A 26,435-nucleotide genomic window follows, 5' to 3' on the forward strand; every position below is an offset into this window, starting at 1 on the left:
GTTCAAGGCCCCAGGACTTAGTCCTTTGAGATTAAAGGTTAAACCCGCAGCCTGACAGAGAACAGCACTGTTTCTTATCACAGCCTCTGCTGCATGCTTGTAGCAAGTTTAATAGATCTCATCAGATAATGCGTAATGTTCCTCTGGCTCATTCAGGCTGTGCTGTCTCTCACCTTCTTTTTCACATCTTGCTTACCCATACCACGCTGGCGCCACAGTGGTTTTCATATATAAGCTGTAAAGTGGTGATGCATTTCCCGGCTGTGTTTTCTTAATAAATATCTTTCTTTTTTTTGTTTTGAAATTTGGAAAAGTGCTGCCTGGAAGTTTTTCTTTCCCCTTAATCAAGTGCTTTGCTAAGCTGTTTTCCTTCTGTCTTATCTCTTGCTTGGGACCAAAATGTTTAGATTTCAGTGGTGACGTCTCACTCGTTCGCATCCTGTCAGATGGGAGACTTGGGTTGCTTGAGTTCATGGTATGGCTGACCAGAGCTCTGTGTGACTGGGACTGAAAATGGGGTTACTGTTTTATTCGCTTCTATTCAGTGTCTGTAGTTCAGTTTTCCAGAGAATTCATCCAGTCGTCACTCCTCACCTCCAAAGCCAGTCCAAGAACTCCAGTAGACCACCTCCAGCCTGGATTTTTTTCCATTTTATTGTCTCTGAAGTTACTTGGCTACAGTCTGTCTCCTTCAGCTTTGCTTTTTTAACAGCTCATCGGGCCAGGTGCTCAGCTGGTGAATTAATGCCACATTCCTGGGAGGAAGGCACAAAGGGGACTGTGGCATGCTCTAGGTGCAAGGAGGTCACGGTCTGCTTCCCTGAACAGTGAGTGGCAGCTCCCGGTCCCTGGTGCCTGAGCTGTGATGTGGGTTACGCTCTTCACCTGCACCCCTGACAAGTACCCTGAAACCCCACTCCCCACATCAGCAGGGGATGCCTGGCCAGCTATGAGTTTTGCTTGTAACAGAAGGGGTGAATGTTCATAGCATTCACAGGTCTGCGCCTTGTGACCTGGTCAGGAAAGGGGTGTCAGCCAGACAATAGATAACTACTTTGGGATTTGGACACCCAAACTGAAGCTCCCCACTTGCAGCTGCAGAGCTCTCATTTCTTGCTTGAGCCTCCACTGGTCGGTGCAGCTCTGGGTTCTCCATTGGGGGAAAAGTGGGGGCACATTGCCGCTTTCTGAGATGCGTGTAGACCCCTCCTCTCCAGAGTAGGAGGGGAAGTAGTGCTGGGGAAAAGTGGGACAGGGCCACTCAACAGCTATTTATTACCCCTTTTCCCTCTATTTCACTAATTTAATTACCCTGTTCCTTTTTAATCTCAAATTCCTGCAGATGCTTGTCTGGGTAAATGGTTTGTTTCCAGTCAAGGACTAGCACTTTTAAAGATTTCCCCCCTACCCCACCCTCTGCCCCCTTATTCTCTTATTCTTCACATATAAGTGATCACAAATTACAGATTTTCTTCTTTTGATACTTCACAAGTGTTGAAAAGGCAGGTTGTTCTGTGTGCTAAACAAAAGACAATTTCATCGCTGTCACTTACGCAATAATAAATGCTTTTCATGTTTAATTTGTAATGTCTGAAAATATCAGCAAGAGGTGAGGGAAGCAGTTTAGATAATATATTAACCTCTCCGAACCTTGTCGATTCTCTGAAACTCAACCTGACGGTGTTTTGAGTATGTAGGAACATGCCTTTCCTTCTTTTAGACTGTTCTGCTCTGTTCCTTAAACTGAGACTAAGGGATTTTTTTGTTGTGAGATCTTTTAGTTCAGCCAGACACGAATGAAAAGGTGATCTGAAATTGTTTCTGCACATACACTTGGCCCATGACGTGAGAGAAAACATTTGCTTGCTGAACTAAGGACTTTTGAGAATCCAGCTAGCTGCAGAGCCATCAAGTTCAAACTGCTCAAAAATTCCTGCCAAGCTACAAAAACATCCCAAGAAAGCATTATGAAAAGCTCTTGGAGGCAGAGTTGTGAAATTTTAACATGACAGAGCTTGCAGTGGCAAGGTTTCCTATGCAGCAACTGTATAGTCCCCTGCCCAGTGCAGGACAGAGATGAATCAGGCCCATTACGAAAGCAATGCATATTTAAATGAGATTTCCAGCCCAGTTCTACAGTCTCAAGTGGTTTTTCAAAGCATCTGCTCTTTCATGCTGATTTAGACCAAACTCGAATGCTGAATCTTTGGAGAATCATAAACAAATTGTGTTAAATTACCATTAATGGAAACACATCACACGGAAGGAAAGGCAAGGTTGTTAATGGTATCGCTGCTCTTAGCTCGGGCTCTGATGGTGTAGATGCGCAGTCCTGCAGCACAGAAGTAATGTATGTAAGATCACCCACTGTTCTGAGACCTCCAGACAAGCTAAGCACAGCGGGGTGAGTAGCGCTGGAATTTGTTTTACAGGAAGCCTTTCATTTCCTTGCTTTTGAGGGGTTAAGTGAGGCACTTCAAGTAGTGTTCTCCCATGAGGGTTACACTCGGGAAGGGTAGTTTTAGTTTCCCCCGGGGGCTCTGTAGCAGCTTTGGCAGCAGAGGCGGCTGTCGAAAAAGAACAGCCGGATGCAATGAATCAACGTATTCCCCAGCCGCTCCGGCTGCGTTGCCTTCCCAGCCAGTGCTGTCCACTCCTCAGACTACTGTGTCCAATCCTGGTCCCCAGCCCTGTGCTGCTGGTTTTGATAGACAGCTATGCCCCAGAGGCCTCTGACCTTGGCTTCAAAGGGCCTGGACTGGGGTAAAATTAATTGTTTTAATTGCTGCTTTTTGTGTCATCTGTGGGGAGCACGGACTACAATGTGAATGTATTGTAGTATCCAGTGATGGCCTCAGTATGAGCTGGTCATGGACCTTAGTAACATCAAGTATTTGTTACACTTATGAAAATCCCACCATCATGCCTATGCCTTTTCAGGCATGGCTTTTGGGAACAGTTATCAACTCAAGCTCTGGTCAGGAGTTCTTAATCTGGAATGTCAAGGTGTCAAAAGAGTTCACCTCCAACAGCCAGGTTGCTGCTGCTCTGAGAAGCCCCTTGGCTCTCTGGCCAGCCTGGCTCATTGTCCAGGTCAGAGCCCACAAAGCACCCTGGCCCCAGCATGGATTACCCGGTGTGGGAGCCAGGACTGCAGCCCCTGCCAAAGAAGCAGAGGAGCAAGAGCCTTGAGTGCTCTGCCTGTAGCAAGGCTCCAGCAGAAAGCCTTGGGAGGTGTAGGTCTAACTGGCAGATTTTGATCCAAGACTTTGGGAATTCCAGCTTTTTAGCAGAAGAGCCAGGAGCATGGAAGTCAAGGGCCATGCAGCTCCAGGGCAGGCTTTCCATGTGGTGGGCTTCCAGGCGGTAAACTCCTGCAGCCATGGGCCAGCTCGCCACAGGTGGCCATCACCAGTGACCAAACTCAAAGTTCAACATGGTTAGTTTTCCGGTCAGTTTACTTACCAATTAATAAAGACCATCAGCCTGACTGATATAAACGTAATTCAATGCCAGAGAGCCCAGAATATACTATATAATACAAAGGTTTACTTCTACAACACTCCCATTTTGCATGGATTGGTGAGGACTGCAAATGCACAAAACATTCTGTTTAACTTGGGTGATTTTAACCTTGTTTGTTACTCAAAGTGAAGGGAGAAGCAGTTTACTTCAAAATTTACAAAAAGAAGAAAAGAAGCTTCTGTGTGATTGTGAATCAATATGACACGTTTCACCCCAAAACTAATTCTTCATATTGTATGTCACCATATCATCAAAAAGTCTATCATGGAGATATGCCCAGTGCAACAGAAATCCCTCAAAGCTGTTCTGATAAATGTCATGAGGGAAAGTCTTACGACAGTGGATTTTTCTTGTAAAATATATAAAAAGCATTACAAAAATCTTATATCTAAAATTTATAATTCAAAGCTTTGTTTTCTCATGCTTGTCACAATAATAACAAATTATGTCATTTTGCTGCTGCAGTTGCCCTACTGTTTTCCTATCATAGGTTATAATTTGATAACCACCCAGTATTAAAACAGGATATATGACAGGGTAAAATTTGCACTTTAGAAAGGATATGGAATATAATAGAAGAAATTTCCTCTATCCTTTTTTTCTAAAATCTTATCAGATTCCTCCAGGTTCCAACTGCATCATGGCCCTAAACCCCCCCCCCAAATTATTGTTCAATTTTGTATTCCTGTTTGAAGTTTTCTAAATGAAATGAATGCTCTTTACAAAAATGTATTTTATCAATGCTAAACAAAATTCCTATACATTTAATTAATGAATAATATTACCTGATGTAAAAGAGATATTGTTCAAACACTGGATGCAATCTATAGCCCTCTGACAGGGGAAGATTTCCATCAATGCCCAAACTTGTTAGTGAGGCTATTCAATCCTAAAGCAATGGTATTCTCTTATTAATGAACACAAGCAGTTTCAACACAGAATTACCATCCTCAGTTCAAAATTGAGTTTAAACAGGTATATCGGCTTTTCAGATTTTTTTTCTTCTGAAGATTCTTATACATTTTCAAGAGACTAGTAGAGATACAATTACATGCAGCTAGTAGCTGATTCCGTCTAACCATAATTACATTAATGTACAGTAAAATACATAGGAGCTGCATTTTTAAGGTAAAATGGTGAAGTGGTTTTATTTTGCACCCGTGTCACGTAAGCATCCTCCCAATATTCAGGTACACATACATACACATTACTGTACCCACCCATCTTCAGGTTATCTAACACAAATTTCCTAGGAAGCTATAACCTTCCTTATACTGTGATTTTTAATGATAAGATTATAAAGCAGTCCAAATATCATGCAACTGCCATGTAAAAATCCCGAATAAACACCACTGCCCCCCCCAAAAAAGCCCACCAACACCCTAACACCCTGCCTCCACCGTTGTTTCCCAAGGCAGTTCAGCTACTGAGGAAATATCTTGTGTATCAAACTGACTTGAATACAGCATTACTACTTATCCACAATAATTAACCTTGTCATTTGGCCAATCTTGTCTCTGAAAGTCTCCAATTTTTTCACAGGTGACTGGGAAAAAAAGAGAAAAAATCTTTAAAGGAATGTGCATTCCTGAAATACTGCCTGCATGTTCAATGGAGATCTGTGCCAGCAGTGAATGCACATGCCGTAATTAAATTAGGTAGCAACAAAGCAGGTGGTTTATATGCTTGCTGTCATTTAAAGTCTCTTCTCTGTACAGACAGAAAATTTTCTTAAAGAAACCCCAAAAAACCTCAAAATATTTTTCTATCTATAAATACTGTTGTTTTGTCCTGATGTCCTTAAAATCACAAATGTAGTAATATTATAAAATCACATAAAATTTAGAAAATTACTTTAAGTCCCTGTGCTTCATATTGAACTGCTGTTTTAAGAAAAAAAATCAAGATGTTTATACAAAGAACTCAAAGTCATTTTTGCCATCATTGTTGATCTTGTAAATATTTTGTGTGAAATTAGGCAGATTAAACACATCTACATAGACTGTATATGAAACTCTTCTTTTTTTTTCTAGAAAACGTCTTCCTCACTTGCCTTTCCCATTAACCTAATAGTTTTCCACAGCGAGCACCACCCTGGGCCTGCTTACGTCAGTGACTTTTATTCCATTAATTTCAATGGAAGCAGGACGTGGTCCAGTAAATTATCCCCCAGCATGGTCTGCTCAATATTACATTAGACCAAGGGAACAGTGAAAAGAAAACTCCCTATGAATTTAACTCTTCAAAATATTCATTCCTGTGTTTGCAGTGTAAGTTACTGCTATTCTTCTTTAATGTTCTAAACGTTTCTGAAATTATCCAAAAGGCACTCTCGATAGGCAAGGCTGTTAAGGCAACATAGTCCCCATTAAAACTCTTGGAGACATACTAAGTACTGAGAAAAAACACCAATAATCCAGTAAAGTTAATTAGGCGTAATTGTAAAGAATTTTTGATGACCACTGCATAAGTCATTTTAATATTGCTTATAAACCCTTTGGATCACCTGAAAAAGGTAATATTTCTGGATTTGAAAGACTATAGTTGAAATCCTAGAAAACAAATCTAAAAGAAATGTTCTTGCATGTAGCCTGTAGCTTTTCTCTCCTTAGCTCTGTTATTGCTCTACTTCAAATGAAGTCCTGCAGTCATCACTGTCCTTCTGCTGCTCACCTTCCATGACTATTATCCATGAGCTTTCCAAAGTCAGCACATATTTGTTTTCTAGGATCTATAATACCTTCCCAAGACCAAGCTTAGTTGGCATTTAATAGGGTAGTCCACTTTTTTGGGGTTTTTTTTTTTTTTTTTGTGTGTGTGTGTCATGAGATGCCGGGGTCCCAGAGCAAACTGGGATTGCTAAACTGCCAGACAGACACACACAAATGATATTTGAAAAAGTGGACCTTGTTACCAAGATTTGTAAAGTGTCTGGGGCCTGGTCTCTGCGATGCCACATGCCAAACAGGATTTTTCATATTCTCATGCCTTGCTTTTGAACTTGGATCAACACCACATTTTTTCCTTCCCATCAAAATGCCACTTAAACTAATTTGGTTTTACTTTAGCATTCTTTCAGATCCAAATCATACACCTTCTCTGCTGTATTCTCATGAATACCAAAGCTGTAGAATAAATATTGTTGATGTGTGTTGGAAAAGTGCTTTTGTACTTAGATACCTCATTAAATTACATTCAATTTTAGTTATAATGAGTGTAATCCATTTGCTACTGTTGACCTCAATTCCCCTGAGCAAAGATGCAGTTCTGATTTGGTATTTGCATCTCTGAGTCAACTAAGATTCAAAATCACGTCAGACTTCAAATCTGAAAAATGTCCTGATCCAGGGTTGCGCTGGGGGTTGTGACTAAGTTATATTGCAGAAATGGATTCCTACAACAGTACGGCTCTTGGTGTACTTTAATCTTGCCACTGCCCTAGCTTACATGACACTTTACTTATCCGTAACCTATTTCTGTAAACACCTTATGAGAACACTGACCATTCAGGAAGCAGAAGCATCTTTCTAAAACTCATCCTTGTGCGTCTTTTCTGAAATCATATTTCTTCTCCCTGTCTCACACCTTAATCATTCATCTTCTGCAATAAATCGTTATTTCTCTCCCAGTTAGAATTCTTTCCTGTCATTCATCATGTTATGAGTACCTTTTGCCTGAGAACAGGAACAAAATCCCAGTAGACTCTGGAAGCTGTTAATTCTTTTCCTTTCTCACGATATAGAAAATAGAGAACACCACTCAGAGTGTTGTCTTCTTTGGGAGAGTTTCACTGATTTGTTTATTTCAGACTTTTGGGGTGCTTTGGGAGAAATGGACTATTTTCAAAGTTGGAATTATCAGTATTGTGAGTGTCATTCTCCGTTTGATAAGCAGAATGTCTGGATAAGGAAGTTTTTGAAAGTTTTGGTCTGAAAATTATTTAATAGACAACAGGGACCTCGGAAGATTCTGCAAACAGTTTTATTGAGTCATTGCAGATGATCATCTGTACAGTTCAAAGCATGAGTTTATGATTTCATTTGACCTTTGATCAAGCTAGCCGGATCCCCATGCTCACAACGATAGCACACACAGAGGCTCTGCAGAGGTGAAGTAGTTTTAAAACTTGCGAATAGTTCTTTTTTCATGTATCATTGGAGGCATGGGATTAGCTCTGTAAAACTGATCATGTGAATGTGCAGGTACAAAAATGGTAACTTGCACAGCAATTGCTAAGAGGTAAAGAACAAGCCATGTGTCTTGCTCATCTGTTTGGTAAGATCTTTGGGATAACTAAGAAAAAACAATATACTTGGAGACTCAGTCAGTCAGTAGAACAAACCATAAGTTTGTTATCTGGGACTGCTAAGAAATACCACAGAAGGTCTTCAAAAGCAGGACAGGAAAAAAAAACCTGTCAGTTGAGCTATATTGATCCTGCTTTAGTGTTAGGAAATGAAATGGCTGACTTCTTCACATCCTTTTTGAGCTCTGTTTTCTGATCCTAAAATTCCCAGATGCATCCTCAGGGTGACTCTCAGCCTGCATTTTTTTTTTTTTTTTTTTTTTGGAGGGTAGCAAAAATGTTATCAAATACTACCATAGCAGAACATGCACTTGTCTCAATCCTTTATTCCAAGTGAATATCCAATTAAACTATTCACTTCAGTATCCTGCTGGTTTTCTCGTTTGTTGACTCACACAGGATGAGGGCAGGAGAGTGATGCTGAACACCTGATTACATTCTTGGCAATGGGAAAACTATATAGACAAACACCAAGAGTGCCAGCTCAGCATTCAAAACATATAAATAAAATAGCAGAGGCCAAACTAAGCTTTTACTTTACTGTTTTCTTCAATCGGCAAATGCAAATATATTTCTCTGTAATTTATGTTTTGACAGACGATAATGAATGTGAAAATGCTACTCAGCCTTGTGGAGAGCATGCCAATTGCACAAACACGGTGGGAAGTTATTTCTGCATGTGTATGCCTGGCTTCAAATCCAGCAATGGTCAACAAACTTTTGTACCTAATGATGGAACCTCCTGTGTGGGTAAGTTATTAATGTCTGCCAACTAGCTTTACATTGTCACTCTTCTCTTATCGCTTCTGTTAATTACAGAAAGCCTAGCCAAAAGCTTACAGATTTAAAGTCTGGAGTACGGATATAAAATTCCCACAATTTGGACTGGTACAGACTTAATATTCCAGTTCAGGCCCACACTTCTCACTGATAACACAGCTGCTGCCATTGCTTTTGGTAGCACTTCAGTCTTGACTCTGCTTGCAATATTTTTATTCCATGTGTCACAGTTTTAGACAATGAATATATAGTTAAGATAACGCAGAAATCCCCAATCCACCTATTCATGACATTGCTTCACTGATCTGTGAGCAAGGCGGTCATATTCTTAAAACAAAGGAGATTGACAAAGTATTCTGCATTCACATCGTTCTGGCACAACAAAATCCCCTATACATTTGACCTACTATGCTCCAAATACCTTTTGTTTGGGGGCTTTGGTTGGGATATTTTGGGTAATTTTTCAAGTCTGATCAAAAGCAATGAGGAAGACCAGTAGTTATCCTACCTCCTGTGCCATCCATCAGCCTCTGTTCCTGTAGCAGCTGGATGGAACATGTTTAAGATTAGAGTGGAGGAAAAGTTACAGGGAAAAATGTTATTTCTGAACAGCTATGCAATCCTTTAGGATTTCGCTTGAATGGAAGAACTGTAACTGTTCCTCTTTTTTCAAACTCCTGGTAATTTTCTCTGTATGTTGCAACGGTCCTCAGGGAATGGGAAAATGAGAAATAAATCTATTGCCCTTTACACCTTTATGCTGACTGTGTCTCATTCCAGATATGTCTCCTGTGAGCTTGTGAGTGCTGACAACCTCTCCTCTTACTGCTCTTAATATCAACAGAATGGCTGCATATTAAGCCAGAAAGTGATCTAATCAACATTTCTTGCCCATTGCTCACATCCATCTAAAAGAGATCTGCTTTATCCAGCTGCTATGAATCGTTCTTAAATTAGCTGGGATTGAGACTGTTAGCACATTGAGCTGTAAATATTCTCACGGTTTCTGGTCCAGGCTTTGATTTTCACATTATGACATTTCCTCAGCTTCAGAAGTTTTGTCTTCAAAGTTATTCCTCTGACTGTTCTTGCATCACTTAGCTTACTAATTTCTTTTTCTTTTTTCCTTTTGCCCTCTTTTCTTTACTGGGCAAACTGATCTTTTTTTATCCTCTATTGGGGGTTAGTTTACCACTTTCCTTCATTTTTCAAATCCATATGGGAGGAGCTGAGAGCTTCCAAAACTCACACTGAAATAAAAATTTACCTGTGGGCACCTTTTCTCATTAAACAAGTGTACCAATTACTTTACCAAGCAGAGAGTCCTAAAGACAACCTTTTGATCCACAATTAATTTTCTACTTTATCTGTTAGGGAAACCATAATAGGATATTTTGTACCCAATGGATCTGCTGCTACAAGTAGTAGATACAAGTTGCACACGAGCAGCTGACAGTACTGTATTCAGGGCATACCACACACAGCTGAAGCAAACACCAAAGTTATCGTTAATTCAGTGCAAGTTACCCAGGACAAACCGGAGGACAGAGCTACCAAGTATCCATCCTACCCAAGTTTATAGGGCTCCCAAATATTTTCAAATTCTGCAAAGTCTTAAGTTTTCTTTTTAAGGTAGGTGTATAGTTTATATGGCAGTAACTTTAATAATAATGATAGTGATTGCATTTTGGAGAGTATGGCAGTAAGCAACCTATTTGTTTATGCCATCAAATCTGTCTGGAGTTCCCAATGGTGCGAGCATGGTACAGCACCGCATGTGTGTGTGAAGTCCATGTGCATGTGCATGCGTGTACCTCCCCTCTTCGGACACTATGCTAAACTTCTGAATACAAAGTGATTATAACTCTTGACGTAGATCTTTCTTTGGATCAAAAGAAAACTTGGGACAATGGCTTCGGGAACCATCAGTTCACCCTTAATCCAACGAGAATGTTGAGTTTTAAGTTGAAGTTCAGCATTATTTCACCTGTGTTATCAGGCAGATTTGGTGAAGAGGTGACAATGAAACATGCAGCTTGAGGAGGAACTGGAGGGTAGGAAGGGGGAGAGAGAGAAAGAGAAGGAGAAAGGAAATGAAGAAGAAAAAGAGGAATGCAGAGATGTGATATTTCTGAAGATGATATTTTTCTGCTGTCCTGAATATGAGTTATTAAAATCTATTTACTGTGTAAAAGCCATGCTTTTTCCTTAGACTTCACATTTTATTGAATGTTTGGCTGCATATAAAAAGGTGAAATATAAACCTATTTTTTTTCACCCCAGTCAACAGAGTAAAAATGTGAAAATGGCCATCTGTAAAATGAAAGTGACATCCGTGCCACTCTGCCTTTTCCAGGAACATGCTGTTAGTTTTCTTCAGGTATTTCTGTGAGCACTGGGATGGCACCCATTCTTCATCACACCTTTTTCTGTGACAGAGGAGCTGTACAGTGGATGGGATACAGCATTATGCCACATTGCTGACTTCTCTTTTACCTGTGGCATTCGTAGGCTTTTTCATTTCTACTTTGTGTATGCTGCTGCCTTCCGCAGTATGGAGACACGGGGAGGGAACATCTAGTCCTTTGCAACTGGACTTTTCAATCACTTGCAAGCTACTAATAAGCAGAAGGTATAATGTAGACATCAAGCTGTCTTGACTGACTGGTGAAGAATCAAAGCGATGTAGGTACAATCCAGTAATTGGCAAGAATGAACATAATAACTGTTCTCAGTACTTTTAATTTAATTGGAATTTCCTTGCCTGCTGCAGTAAATGAGGAGTGACAAAGCACAGAAATAAAATAAAAGGTTATAAATCTATTTTCACACTAGCCTAAGTGGTATTGGTGATATTTTTCTGATCGGAGCTATTATAAAAGCTTCAAAGTTCAGCTCCGGGATTTGTTTTGAATATTTACTAAAAAGCTAGGGCTTTTTGCAGAGCTGCGCCAAATGCTTTTCTGTTTAAAAAGCTGCTGTTCTTCAACCTTTGCTCAGGAATGTTGTCTGTGAAGATTGCTCTCGCAAGCCTTGGCAGCCCAGTCCCGCTCCCATAGTAGATCAAGGAGGACGGTTTGAGATCCTCGCCCCAAAGCTAAAATAAAATTGGATTGCTGAAAGCACTGACAAGCTGTTGTCCGTGTGTGGTCCAACAATTGCATATTTGGTTAAAAAGGCATAACTACAAAATATAAAGAAACAAAAACCTACAGCTACTGCACACAGTATTTCAAAGCAGAAACTTAAAAGCAGTATTCTTGTAACTGTCACAAATTGTTGGCTACCCCTGACAATCTCATTGATTTAAAAAGGATACGAAACTGATTAGTAGCTTGCAAGATCAGGCATATTGCCTTTTAATTTTGTCATCCAGGAGATTTTTTTTCTCCAGGAAACAGTAAATTAGATAAGTGTGATATGGATTCATTCCATATGGACAACTCAACTGCAGAAAGTCTATTTGCATATACTCGACAGGGTGTCTCTATCAGACTTTAAATAGCCATCCTTTTGCCAGAGATGTGCCTTGGTGCTGGAGTTTCTGCTGTTGTTTTTGATAATCCTGAGTTCTCATTAAAATCTCCATTACACTTAATATCTGACATAATTACAAAGGGAAGCGTAATTTGTGTGACTGCCCAATAATGACAAGTAATTGATATACCTAACTAAAGGTTCATGAAAAGCAAAATATCTTAATTTTGAAATACTTGCATCAGTAAATCACATGGAAACCTGATACTTAGCAATGGTTGTCTGGAAAGTATTCAAATACTTATTTGTAAGTCATTATAAGTTTTAGCAAAGCTTGTTGTCATTTGCTGGTGTGTTAGCACTGCATTATATGTCAAGTATCTTGTTAAGATGTACGTGTCCTTCTCCATGTAGTTGACAAGGCCAAAGAAATCTTTGGTATAAGGTTGATGGGTGTTCCTCATATACAAACTGTTATTATCATGGTTTTCACTCTTGCCACTTCAGTTCATTCAAAGTTTTTCTGTCTTCCACAGAGTCACACAACAGGGCACTGGCAGGCACCCACTTGTTTCAAAATAAGCTTTATAATGTCCTGATGTGAGAGGTTATTTAAATGGCAAGAGTAAGAACTTTAGCCTTATGTCTTTAAATGACAGCATTTAATTATGAGTAGCACTATATCTTGCTTTTTCCCCCCCTTTTCTTCACTTTCGCCAGATTCATTGAAGTATAACGTGGTTAGCTCCATGACTATGAATACTGAGGTCACAGAAGTGACACAAATACAGATAATGCAAAACTCGGTTCATTAAAGAGAAACATTTGCAGTTTGGGGCATTAAATATGGGAACAAACTATTGCGCTAACGCAGATAATTATAATTTAACCTTCTACTTCAAACTTCAGTGTTTGTACCAGCCCATTCAAACATACAACCTCCTTGGCGGTTCTCCCTGAAGAGCAGAGGTGGTTGTGCTGGGGGGGTGGGGGGTGGGCAACGCACCTCCAGCCCCATCTCTCCTTCCCATCTGCACTGTGCCCACTCTGAATGGCTTTTCAATGGCAGCTTCTGAACCTCAGGCTTAAAACACAGCATTTCAGGTGCAAATTAGATCCACTGCTCAGCAAGGAAAATAGGGGGAAGAAGGTGAGATGGGACCTCAACCATCTTCTTGAAACCCAGGGAGACCTCTAGGATTATAAACTGGGGAATTATGCACAGAACAGCAACGATCATGTGAATGCAGAAACTGTTGGGATACTCCATTAAAAGTTTAAATGCATTTTACAGTTTCCCTGTATTAAAGAAAAAAAGCCAAAAAAAAAAAAAAAAAAAAAAAAGCCAAAAAAACCCCAACTCAACAGAAAAACCCATGCAGCTAATTATTTATGGAGGCTTTCTTGCCATTAGTAAAGAAAGTTCTATGAAGTTACCAAAAATGCTGTCCAAATAGGCAGATGGCTCCTAGGTATCCTTCAGACATCTTTCTGTATTCCGCAGATGTATCCACAGTATGCAGTACATTTTTCCAATTTTCCACAATTTCCATTTTTTTAGCAACCTTATTTCATGTATATTATTGCTCATTTTTGTTCCACTCTTTTTTGAAACTCACTAACAATCTCATATCAAAATAAAAGTGCAAAAGTAGTTTCCATATACCAATAGTCATTTCCAGCCCCCTACAGCTGCTTTCTGTCCGCCTGTTCTTAACACCCATCTGGCTGCACAAAGGTCTCCTATCAGCTCAGGTGTAGTTCTCCTCCACTAACCAGTTAATCAGTTCTCCTTTCACCAATATCTTAATTTCTTTCCCAAATTCAGTGTCGTGCCAGTTCTTAACTTAGGTTTGCCATCCTCTCTGGTTCATCCCTTCCCTGCTCCACCTTTACTTTCCTTCAGTTCAGTTCTCAGACTGTTCCTTTAAATCTACTCATGTATCAATACTTCATTTTTCAACTCTTTTCATCAGCTATACCTGTCCCAAAGCTGTTCACTTTTTTCTCCTTTCCAGCGCAGCACTTCACAGTCCATTACTTCATTCTTCAGAATTATTTGGTTTTGTTCCCAGTTTACTTTCTCTGTTGAGTTATTTGATCTTTATCCTCAGCCAACCAAATAATGCAAAATAATCTCTACTTCAGCCAGGGAGTTAGTACCCAGCTCTACTAAATTGATCGATTCATGGATTCCCTTACCGGAATCCAACAGTTTTACTATTAGACCATGCCCCACCCAGTTACTGAACCTGTCTGCCTAATGGCAAATTATTTAGAAGCACAAAAGCCATTTTAGGCAAAGGCAATTTAAATCTGGATTTTAAAAAAGGCATGCCAAGCACCTTAAAGGGCACAGAGCTTAAATCTTATAACGAGATGGATAGAGTGATCTTTTGCAGCATCTTTTTAAAGCCGTGACTTAAAAGAAACAGCTGCAGTTTTCTTTCTCTTGTCTAACTGAATCATAAGGCTGAGAAAATCTATTTAGTCTAATCTCTGGAAAATAGGTTTCAGATGATTTGCATCATGCCAAGCATTTTGTTACGATAGAATTAATATTTACACTCATGGTTTTAAAACATGAACAATGCAGTATTATGTAGTAATAAAAGTGGTGGTATAAAAGTATGATCAATTAAGATTTATCCTTCTAATCCCCAAGTATTATAATTGGCAGGTGCTTTGCCATTAACTTTGCCTTTTTAGGTTTTGCTTTTTGTTATTCCATGGAATTTTACTATGGAACTGCTTGCGGTGTGCAGGGCCATTATCAACAAAGCAGCAAGGTGTTAGTCTGTAAATACTTAATAAAAAATTCAATTTCTCATGATATTTGCAGATTTAGATGAGTGCAGCAATGAAGGAGCTGTTGCCTGTGGAGATCATGCAAAATGTGAAAACGTGGATGGAGGGTTTAACTGCTCCTGTAAGGAAGGTTATCAACCATCCACAGGAAAATTGCAGTTTAAGCCAAATGATGGCACTTCCTGCCAAGGTACATGATATTATAAAGGTTTATGTGTTATTATAGAGCTACATCTTCTGAGAAACTCACCAGTGCCTCTTTATCTTTGGTTAGATTAATCAGCAAGACATGAAAGAGAGGCAAGGCAGTGGCATCTACATTTCCTGAGAATATAATCATTTTGTACATGTATTTTGCAAATCAGTGTGATGAAATCCATTCAAAATAATGGTTACTGCCTCATAGTTGTCAGATGTGTACTCCTCTCTGTAAATTTGAGCTGTCTCTTAACCTCACCTGTAAACGTCCCAAGGAAAGGGGCCAAAGTCACTACCTGAGTAAAACAAAAGCTCAGAGTCCAATCCAGTGCTGTAACTTTGGCCAAAACAAAGTCTTAGTAGTTGGAAGTTTGAGAATGGAGTCATGTGTCTTATGTGCATAAATTCAGAATGCTGGTGGTTTGGGAATTCCTTTGACAAGAGCTCTTACAATGAGTATATATTGAATATTGATTAAACTGCAATATATAATTAGTTTCTTTTTTATTTCTACAGAAAATCCGAAGGCCAAGTGTGAGTTATACAAAGACTGTATAACTGAACATATTAATAGAACTTTAGCTGGAGTAAGTAGCATTGGTTTATAGATTAATTTCCAAATCCTTTAATTGTTTCTGTTTGAAACTGTTATTTCGATTATAATGGTTCTTAAGGAGCTTTTAACGAACGCTTCGAGCATACAATTGAACTTAAGCATGTTTACAGAAGTCTTTTTAATAATTTCAAATTATTTGAACTGGGTTGTATGTTCAAATCATGATAATAACTTGCTGGGAATCAGTGTGTTCTGTTTCCAGCAAAGGGAGTCATGATGCATGAAAAATTCAGAAGTGTGGTAATCACTCAGCTGTTCCTGTAATTTCTGAAGTTACACACTGCTGCATTTACTGATGTGCAATTATTTGCTTGTTCAGAGTGAAAGGCAGCAAGATAGCTTACAAAAGTAATGTCAACAAGTGACAAAATAGAAAATGGAGCAATAACATCCTAGTACGCTAGTGTATTTACTTCTCAAAGCAATTTATAGACTCAAAGACTCCGGACTCCAGATTTTTTTTCACCAGAAGCAGAGATTCCTGAAGCAAATTGAAAAAATATTAATGAATTCACCATTCATTAGTCTACAGCGATAGTACTGTCTAATTTAAAAGGATAAATGAAACATAAGCATAAATAAATTAAAACAAATTGTATATGTTTGCATTTTATATTAAGCAGTTTGCCAAATTTATGAGACTCAGAAATATATTAGTTTAAAGGTTATTATTAACCTAGTGTAAGATATACATTGTATTAACATGCTTTCTATGTTAACCTGCAATGTAATACATTATTTTAAATATAATGCATGCTTACCACATTTACATGCAAAAACATGATAAAGGCCACAGCAGGATCTTAGAGTGAGAATTTTTGGTAATATAAAGTCATACTAAACTTAAATCAAAGTAATAATTCAAAATACTTCAATTTTATGTAAATAACAGTGTTTAGATTTTAGCCTAGTTTTTAGCCTGTGTTCTAGTTCTATTCAGCTGCAAAGATGAAGCAAGCTGCATAAAAACTGTTCAGCAGCAGAGACTATGGATCTTACAGAATCAGTTGTCAAGGGGAGGTTGATGGATAAAATCTCATTAGATATCAGTATCGTGAAGTAAGAATTCTTTTCCTATTCAGCCATGAGACCAAAACATGTAAGCTTGATCTTCATCTCACCATTTTTAGCTTATTACTTTTTTAAACTAAGTGGCTTTTAAGTGTATTTAGCAGTTCATAAGATGAAGCAGTGAAGGTGAAACAGGCAGTACAGTTCCACTAAACTACATGCTTTATAATCTACATTTGTAAAAAAACAACTACAAAATATACAAATACTGCCCATCTGTTCCCACCTCTTCAGCTAAAATTTAACAAGAGTCAACGGAGTAACCATATGACTGATATTTAATTATTTTTGCAGAACATTTACCAGCTCATTTTGGAGCACTAGGATAAATAAAACTGAGCTGCGGTTGTGAGAAAAAAAAAAAAACCAGCAAACAAACCCAAAAAACCACCAATGTGTAATGATAGCACATGACACTGGTTTTTTAATCATAGTTGATTGTTGGCGTTATACCAGACATGCTTAACACCATTATTTTATAGGTCAACCTGCTGATTTAAATAGTGCCTCATTTTATGCACACACACACCTTAAAAGCCCGTATGTTAATTCAGAGAAATCAATCATTTGCATTGGAGATACTTTCACTTGCAGAAATGTGTCTTTACTTTCATAAAGATGCGAGTTCTTGTATTTTTCAGATTAATCATTTAAAAACACCCTTGGAGATGCTGCAAGAAATTAATAAAAATACTTTGGGACCGCTTTTACCTGTAGATGTGATTTCATATGTTGAAGCACTATCCTATTCATCGTTGGATACCATGCGTTACTCTACTTCTGATAATGAAGAACTTCTTAATACAACCATTAACGTGAGTGAATCAAGCCTTAAAGTTGTGGGTTTATTTCTTATTTTACAAATACGTATGACTCCTCCACTTAAAAATACTTTTTTATTTACAGGTTTTGGTTAACACTGTGAACAATTTTTTACAAAAAGACAAAATTACAGTCTGGGAAGAGCTTCCTGTAGATAACCAAAGACCGAGCCTGACTAAGCTGCTTCATACTGCAGAACAAGCGACGCTTCTCATGTCGCAGAACTTCAAAAAGACAACACAGCTAGATGTTAATGCGAGTGATATAGGTAGGATAAAGAAAATTAATCTAAGGTATACTCTAGATATGGATTACACTGAGGAGTTTTTCAGCACAATTATGAAGATTAGAAATGGTGTTATGTGAAAAACGCAGGTGTTAATTTGTGAGTTTCATAACTAGCATCTGACTCTCGGTGTAGGTATCCTAATTTTCAAAGATTGAATGTTTGAGCCCAGAGCCCGGAAAAAACAAGAGGCTGTAGGAAGTTGTCCTTTCAGATTCTCTTTCAATCTCTCCTTATAGTCACATTGTCACAGTGAATCCAGATTCAACTTATATGCACAAAATTATCCCATGCATCTTATATGCATAAAAAAACACCAGTGGAATGAAATTTGGATTTGCTCTATACGGATTTTCACTCTTTTTGGTTCAGTGAAGGTGTTGTAAATGAACTTGGAATAAGGGTTATATCTAGTGAGTCTGATCTTAAGTGGCTTTCTTTTCAAAGAAATTTCTCATTTTAAGAGGAATTTCAGAGGAGGAGAATTGATTGGTCAGTCTCAACTGCAGCGTTTTGCTCTCCTACCTTCTCCCTGCATGCAGGTGTCTTCACACCAACTTCTGATTTTTCTGTGGTAATAACAGCTTTACCATTCCTTCAATGGGACTAGAATAAGGCTAATATGAGCTGCTTTTGAAAATCCTAATACAGCATTGCTCATTCCTTTGGCAATGGCCACTCTTTCATCTTTATTTTTCTGAATGTACCCAACCTGTATGTGACCTGATTTCTTATTTCAGATTCAGTACAGTCCTTCAGTGCCTCTTACTGGTTTGCCATTTTATAAGATGACTTGATAAGAAAGATTCCTCCTTTACTTCCGAGGCAGGTCAAACCACCTGTTCTTCCCTCACTTTTCTGAAACTAAATTAGCCAGAGTGATGAAAAAATAGGGACAGATATTTTCCATGACATGAACTCTATAGAAGCAGGTTTATGTTAGTGCAGAGCACCTCTGGCTCTGCAGCAGATACAGAGCTGGCTATAAAGTCCCCATTTGCCCATCACTAGCACTGAAAGCAGAGGCTCTCGTGGTAGCAGAGCTGAGGCCATGAAAGTCGAGAAAGGAGAATTCATGTGCAGCCTCCAGTGGCAGGGTAGTTGTCAATCAGACCAAGGTGACAAAAAAAGGTGATACAGAGAACTGGGAGGAATTTCCATGGTGAAAGGTCAATGATTTTTTTGCTCGCTTTTGTTCTGAAATGTGAAACTGTATGAGCTCTTTTCCAAATTGGACCCAAACACTGTATTTTTTTATGGTTTTTCAGCATAAATATATCTTCCACAGGGCTCATATGTGCCCCACACATCTATTTTGGGACAAGACCTACAGCATTACCCCTCTCTCCCCACTGTTATTTATGGTGCAAGCTCTTGAACTGCAAGCTTTTCAAAGCTGTAGCCACAGAAAACTATGTCTTACGTCCTGACAAACATTTTCTGACAGCTGGTCTATTGAATAGCTCATATTATTTTTGTGTGCTGTGCTATAAGCAATGCAGATGGTCTAGCTTAGTGATATTCCTCCAACAGTCAAGTTTTCGATTTGGTTGTTGTTGTTTTGGTTTGTTTTTTAAAAAAGACCTGATTGATTTTATTTTTTTTTTTTGTTCCCATCCTGGGTGATTGAAACTCAGCACTATAATGAAGCAAGTAAAGAGCTCAATGTCCTCTAATGTAGTTTTTGTCCTGAGGGGTGATGCTTGTTTGTTTGCTTTTTGACAAGACACATCATTATTTCATGGTGCAATGTGCATTTTGTAGCATGGATAGATAACTATAAAATATATACTTTTCAAAAATTGGCTTTTATCAAATGTTACTGTTCAGTAGAGAACTTTATGCTTTGCTTTTTATAATTGTGATTTGTGGTCCCTTTCAGAAACACATTTTTAATAAAGCAATAGCTCTTCCTAAAGTAAACCTACATTGTTCTTTCCAGTGCCTAATTTAATGCGAGGTAAATAAAAGACCATATTTTTTATGGAAAGAGTAAAAAGTATGAGAGCAAAATGTATGCATGAAAATAACAAAACATAGAGGTTTAAGCAAACGTGTTATATTAATGGCATTTTTCTTGAAATATTTGGCACTATGATATATTCTTTAAATTCATGGTAATTATGCAATCCAATAGCACATTTATTAAACCAACTGTAAATTATGGTAGACTGTAATGGAGCTGTGATTTGTACAGTATTTTTCTTCTTTTGCAGCACTCAAGGTTTTCGCTTTTGATTCACACCACATGAAACACATTCACCCTCATGTATACACGGGGGGAGATTACATAAAGATCTCTCCAAAGAAGAGAGAGGAATCTCACCATAATGGTAAGAAACAAAGGTTAGAGAGTAGGTGGGTTAATAAACGTGTTGCATGGACTTGTACCCACTAGTAAATAACCAGATACGCAGTTTGCCAAGGCTGAGCTTCAGCCCTGCTGACTACAGAGGAGTCAAGGTATTTTTTCACCATATCTCCTACTCCTTTATAGTCTCAAGACTAATATTTCTAACTTTTCTAGTGGTGCAGTGAGTATCCAATGAGTTTTAACACTGGATGTTGGGACCAGAGCTTTATCCTTTTCTCAGCCATAGACCTGCTGTGTGACTTTGGACCGGCCCCTTAAACTCCACGTTACTCCTCCAAAAATGGGTGCATCTTCTCTGTTTAGGGAGTAACTCACTGGAGCAAGAACATGTATTGTTCAGTACTAAAAGCAGCAAGTCCCAGATCTTGGCTTGGACCTCAGAGTGCTTCAGAAATGGCTTACAACTACTGTCACCACTAAAAATAAATAAAGGTGTTTAAACAGGTCTGGAATTAAATCAATTAACCTAATAAATATAGAAAAGATTTTTTAAATGTTAGTCTTCCAGCTAGTCTGGATCTCACCACCTATCAGTAGCTAAACGTGTGGTTTATCTCAGGGAGAAAAATCATGACGTTTCCTTCAGATCAGCACTGTGTCCAGAAATACCTTTTGCTTTCCTTCTCCCTACGTGTCTTCCATCCTGGCTCCACTGTAATGGAAGTCAAAGCCCCCCAGATGCTTCAGAGAGGCCTAGGATTTAGTTCAGGTCTGAGCCTTTTGAGTTTATGAGACCTAACACCACATGTGTAGCCAATTGCAGAGCAGCAGCAAGCATATATTACTCTAGAAAAAAATATATATTCATGTACCTAATTAGAATTTCCAATGCGAACACACATTTTTATTTCTAATGGCAGTTATGTTGTTTTAAATAAAGCTATATTTCATTGTCTCTAAAACATTTTTATAAGTATTCCACAAAGATTCCATCTGTTTTGCATATTTTATGCAATAGCCGTAATAATGTCTATTGTTTATTGTTTCCTTAATGTCTTCAATTTTGTTCTTCTATAAAAAACCGCACAAACTGCTAAACATGGTCTGTTTGATTGATAGGCACTGTTGCAGTTGTCTTTCTGCGGTATAGCAATATTGGTTCTTTGCTTTCATCGCCTAAAAACCGCTCCTCGAAAGATACTTCAGAGCAGAGACAGACAGTAAGCTCATCAGTTATAGCTGTTGCAATTAGCTCAAATCCACCTACACTCTATGAGCTCGAGAAAATAACATTTACCTTAAAGTATGCCAAGGTAAGGGTTTTTTTATTATCAAATAAAACATAAAAATAACTAATCATTTTATGCGATGTAACCATACCTGCAGTGATATACTGAGACATAATTCTGTTGTTTGCTGATGTTTGTCATTTATTTCTCTAATAAGATTGATCTCAAATGTGACATCCTAAGTGCAATTAACTAAATATGATACAGCTGAATATTGCTATGGGACTAAAGCAAGAGCAGAAATACCATCTTTGCTGGATTATAGTATGGATAAAATGTAGATGCCTGAACCAGAGATTATTACAAGATCTTGACTCTTCTGTTTTAGTAGGCGTTTTTTTTCTGAAATTTTATGAGATGGTTAAGCATGCACCCTAAAAGAAGTGAAGAAATGTTTCACAGTTAACACAAAAAGTTATCCTGGAGCTAGGAGGTAATAGCAGAACCTGCAATTTTTGTTATTTCTGAAATCTAAACACATTTATTAAAAGCTAAGTTTTACTTCCAATATTACCTAGGTTTTGCTGACTTGTATGTGAAGAAACACCTTACATGGCACAAAGTATTAATCAGAAACATAACAAGAGAGTTACTCTGTAGGGAGGTGGGCAGTGGGACAAGGTGTTAACCTTTGTTATGCAGCTTTTAAATTTGTTATTTGCCTTCTAATACTTGAGCTAGAGATCACCTTTACATAAATTTGCATATTTTTATACAACCTATAGTACAGTGGGGACCTTATCTTTGACTAGTGTTAGTAAGCATTAAGTGTAATAAATAATACTAATGGTCTTAACGATCGCTGTTGTCACACCTGATACAGCAGGTGTGATACGACCCTGGCTTTATCCCAGATTTCTTTGTAAAATGCACAGAGTACGTCTCCGTTTTTGAGCTACTCATTTGGAAGGGAAAATGAGCAGGACAAGCAATGTGGCTGTAACCTTGGGGTTTAGTCCATGTTCAGCAGGTGCAGGGGTATATATATAACAATGTTTTCAGTAGGTAAAAATTCCAACACCTTTGCAAGTGCCAGAAGCGTTCAGTGATCTGATTAGACTACATGTTTGGTGGGGTGTTAGCTATGTGGATAAAATGCTTCCATCCCCAGTCATGTTTTAATTGCTTGGAATAGGCCTTGCAGAATGTGCTTTTAGTTTCACAACCTTCCAAGGGTAACAAGCAATTTTTAATGAATTGTGCTGGCTAACATAAGAAAGGTCTCTTGATGGGAAATATCCTGCCTTTTGCCATCGGTAAAACATCTTGTTTCTGTTCCAGACTGCGGATAAAGATATTAAATGTGCATTTTGGAACTACTCAGCAGACACAATGAATGGCAACTGGGCTACAGAAGGCTGTGAGCTGACACATTCCAACTCCACTCATATCTCATGCAAATGTAATCATCTGACTCATTTTGCTGTTTTGATGTCCTCAGGTGGCTCTGTTGTAAGTGCTATTTTAATGTAGTGTTTTACCTGACACTTTCTCCTCTCTCCATGTCTTATGTTTTTATTCCAGTGCAACTTATGTGCTTTTCCCCCTTTAGGTTGCCTCTTGTTTTTGTTCAACAAACACACAATTTATTGTGCACAGAGCAAACAAAATTCCTCCCATATGTGTCTGAATTTCCTTATGTCCTTTCTGCAGTATTACAGAGCAGTGATGCAGCAAAGTATCTTGTTCCAAATACACAGTCTGTTATGCTTATTTTTGGTGCATTGCTTTTAATTTTAAATCCCACTTTAAGACTGCTGTGGGATTTAACTGGCATTCATTGGTGGTCAGTAACCATATGGCCCTGGATTTCTCTCTCACAAAACTTTGCCACCCATTTGTCTAACCTTGGCATCTAAACATCTGTTTTAAATTCTCTCCTGAGAGTTTGAAACAGCATAATCAATTTGAATTTTATGACTATTAACCATGGACACTCATGACCAGCACAAAATTGTGAGTGAGAATGACCACTCAATTTATGTCCTTCTTATATTAAGAGGCCCCATAGATTTCTGGGGTCTATGTGGGGATCTGCAGGAGCTCAGGTCCTGCCTCAGGAGGCAGCTTTATAAGGTATCAGGACTGACAGCAAGCAGAACATTAGCATGAATATACTGTATTGAGAGATTTCTCTCACACTGTGAATTTCATGCTGATAGAGACTGTTTCCTGGTTGCTAAATAGCATTCTAAGTCTTCAGTTCAAATTTAAAACCTTTGCAGGTACTTACACAGTTATTTTGAAAAGAAGGCTGGGAGGAGAATAATCTCTGGTCCTTTATTTACAAAAAATAATACTTAGATGCATTTTATGGTCAGCTGAATACTATCTTTATGCTGATGCACAGTCATGTATTTCAGAGATGCTTTGTGCAAATATCAAGCAGCAAATGTAAAGTGTATTCCTATACAGAACATATTCTCATCCAATATTAAAATAGCCTGTGTTCTTTCGGAGAATGTTCATGTTACATATCTGCAATAGCATCTGTTTGAAGTGACCGTTATTTCAGAGTCTTGTTTTGATCATGTTGCAAATTTAGTCAGACGGTTATTCAATTTTGCTTATCTAAGTCACTGCTGTGATAAGTCCTTTTATATTAGAAAATGTTCATGTCATATTAATATATGTCCTACTGCCAGTGTATTTGTCATTCACTAAAATGATCTGATTTTTAAAATCATATTAGGAGACACTGAAGTTAATAAAAAAAGTTTTGTTAAGAAATATCAGAAAATGCCGGAGCAGGAATATATACAGTTCATTACTAATTTCCCCTAGAATTATATCTGTCTCACAAAAAAACAATACTTTTTGGATTATCCAAAGTGTACATTTGCAGTGAAACTCTACAAACAGTTTTGATTAATATTTTGTAGAAAAGACGAAAAGAACTGTATTATAGAATAAAGTCTTTCTTGAGAAGGTGCAAAGCTATTCTTTTAAATATTATATTATAATTTTCCCCCAGGGTGTTACAAATTATAACATTCTTACAAGAATCACTCAGCTAGGAATAATTATTTCGTTGATTTGCCTCTCCATGTGCATTTTTACATTCTGGTTCTTCAGTGAAATTCAGAGCACTAGAACGACAATTCACAAAAACCTCTGCTGCAGCCTTTTCCTGGCAGAACTGATTTTTCTGATTGGAATTAACATGAACAACAATAAGGTGGGTAGCTGTCACTTGTATCTTGATTTTGTGTTGTAAATATACAGTATAAGATGCATCAGCATGAATATTCTAGTGACGTTGACTTCCCAGTCTAGTGACAGGAGATACCAAATGGTCATTTTAAAGAAGCAGGATCTTCATCTGAGCTGGTGTGTATTGACTTTGCTCCATGGGTTTCATTTGAACTTTGTCACCTTGGCTGAGACTGTGGTCCCAATGTGGTTAGCATTTTTACTTTTCACATGTCTTTGGGTGCTGCACAAAGCCACGCTGGTGGCTGTCCGGGTGACAGTCTCCCCTAAAAGCCAGGCTGGGCTGCAGTCCCAAGCTGGCATTTAAGATACTGCACTGTTGGCTGGAGGACCCCTTCCCACTCTACATGTGAGGTCTTGACCTGTCCCTGTTGCTTCTCATACAAGCTGGGCTGTTGATTTTTGCATCTCAGATTAATTTTAGGAAATTAGGTTATGCATAAATTATCAAAATACCCCTACTATAAGTAGCTGAATCAGATTTAAAATTACTTGAAAAAATATGAGCTGCTATCCCTGAAGTAGCACTCCAGTATTGATTGATTGAGAAACATCATTTTACAAACGCTTTGTATTAACAAAAGTTTATTTCAGAAATAATTCCTTGTGTTGCCTAATTAACTTGTTATCAAAATCATAAAAATGAACTTTGTTTAGATCAGGAAAGCATATAGGCTACTCAGCTGTAACTATGACACCAACTTTGTCAATTTGTTCATACAGCTTTTCTGGGAGACCGTGCACCAATTTTAACAGTTGAATGTAGTCTCTTTATTTTACCAGTGGCTACACAAAACACTAATGAACAAGTATGCTTGTGGGTGCAGGCCAAGTTCTTTTCACTCAGCATTAAAACTGGGCTGCTGGACCACCACTTTAGTTCCCAGGTTGCTGTGCATATGTTGTTGTATTAACAGAGACATATTAATCGAATTATGACTCTTGCTTTCTCTGATTGAATTTCTAGCTCTTCTGTTCAATTACTGCTGGATTACTCCATTATTTCCTTCTAGCTGCTTTTGCATGGATGTGCATTGAAGGTATTCACCTCTACCTTATAGTTGTGGGCGTCATCTACAACAAGGGTTTCTTGCACAAGAATTTCTATGTCTTTGGCTACGTCAGTCCAGCTGTGGTTGTTGGAATCTCCGCTGCACTGGGATACAAGTACTATGGCACCACGGAAGTGTAAGTCACTGTTTCTGTGTTCAAATCATAAGGTTGCAATAGTCACAAATGCACATTTCAAGGAGTTTTCTGCTGTTTACTTTTCAGATGTTGGCTCAGCACAAAGAATAACTTTATATGGAGTTTTATAGGACCAGCATGTCTAATAATTCTTGTAAGTATAATTTTCATTTTTTATAGTACTACATAAAACCGATAATAAAAGGTGTTTAATAATCACCCACCCATTGCCAGCATTGCTGCGAGTGCTAATTATAGGGCAGAATTGGCTAATTTAGACCTTTTTATAGTGTCTCTAAATTATTTATATGCTGTACATCTAAATACTTTGCTAGCCTGAAAAATGAATGTTTGACAAGAAAAGCTCAGTATAAGATCACAGCCTTTTTTCTTACTTGCTTTCTTGCTTTTATCCCAATGGTTTGAAAAATTCTGTGAAGCATTTCTGGTTTTTAAGAAGTAGCATCTTTGTTACGTCGTTGGCATCTCAGCATGGCTCAGCAGGAGGTGTACACAGACACTATCCTAGCAGACAGATAATC

General features: G+C 38.2%; 1 protein-coding gene across 3 annotated transcripts in view; it reads left to right on the top strand.

The window, feature by feature from the left end:
• The window catches only part of ADGRL4 (adhesion G protein-coupled receptor L4), a 76,857-nt gene that overhangs the window by 31,469 nt on the left and 18,953 nt on the right, over nt 1-26,435 (top strand). For 2 of the 3 annotated variants that reach the window (XM_040610711.1, XM_040610710.1), the window contains 11 exons: nt 8,429-8,581; nt 14,931-15,086; nt 15,611-15,681; nt 17,423-17,596; nt 17,688-17,871; nt 20,106-20,222; nt 21,323-21,516; nt 22,774-22,944; nt 24,467-24,670; nt 25,673-25,893; nt 25,981-26,047. In XM_040610711.1, the coding sequence (XP_040466645.1) occupies nt 8,429-8,581; nt 14,931-15,086; nt 15,611-15,681; nt 17,423-17,596; nt 17,688-17,871; nt 20,106-20,222; nt 21,323-21,516; nt 22,774-22,944; nt 24,467-24,670; nt 25,673-25,893; nt 25,981-26,047 (1,712 nt within the window). The remainder of the gene's footprint in view (nt 1-8,428; nt 8,582-14,930; nt 15,087-15,610; nt 15,682-17,422; nt 17,597-17,687; nt 17,872-20,105; nt 20,223-21,322; nt 21,517-22,773; nt 22,945-24,466; nt 24,671-25,672; nt 25,894-25,980; nt 26,048-26,435) is intronic. The other variant, XM_040610712.1, reaches the window with a different exon arrangement.

The sequence above is a fragment of the Falco naumanni genome, chromosome 11, assembly GCF_017639655.2.
Source record: "Falco naumanni isolate bFalNau1 chromosome 11, bFalNau1.pat, whole genome shotgun sequence".
Lineage (NCBI taxonomy): Eukaryota > Metazoa > Chordata > Aves > Falconiformes > Falconidae > Falco > Falco naumanni.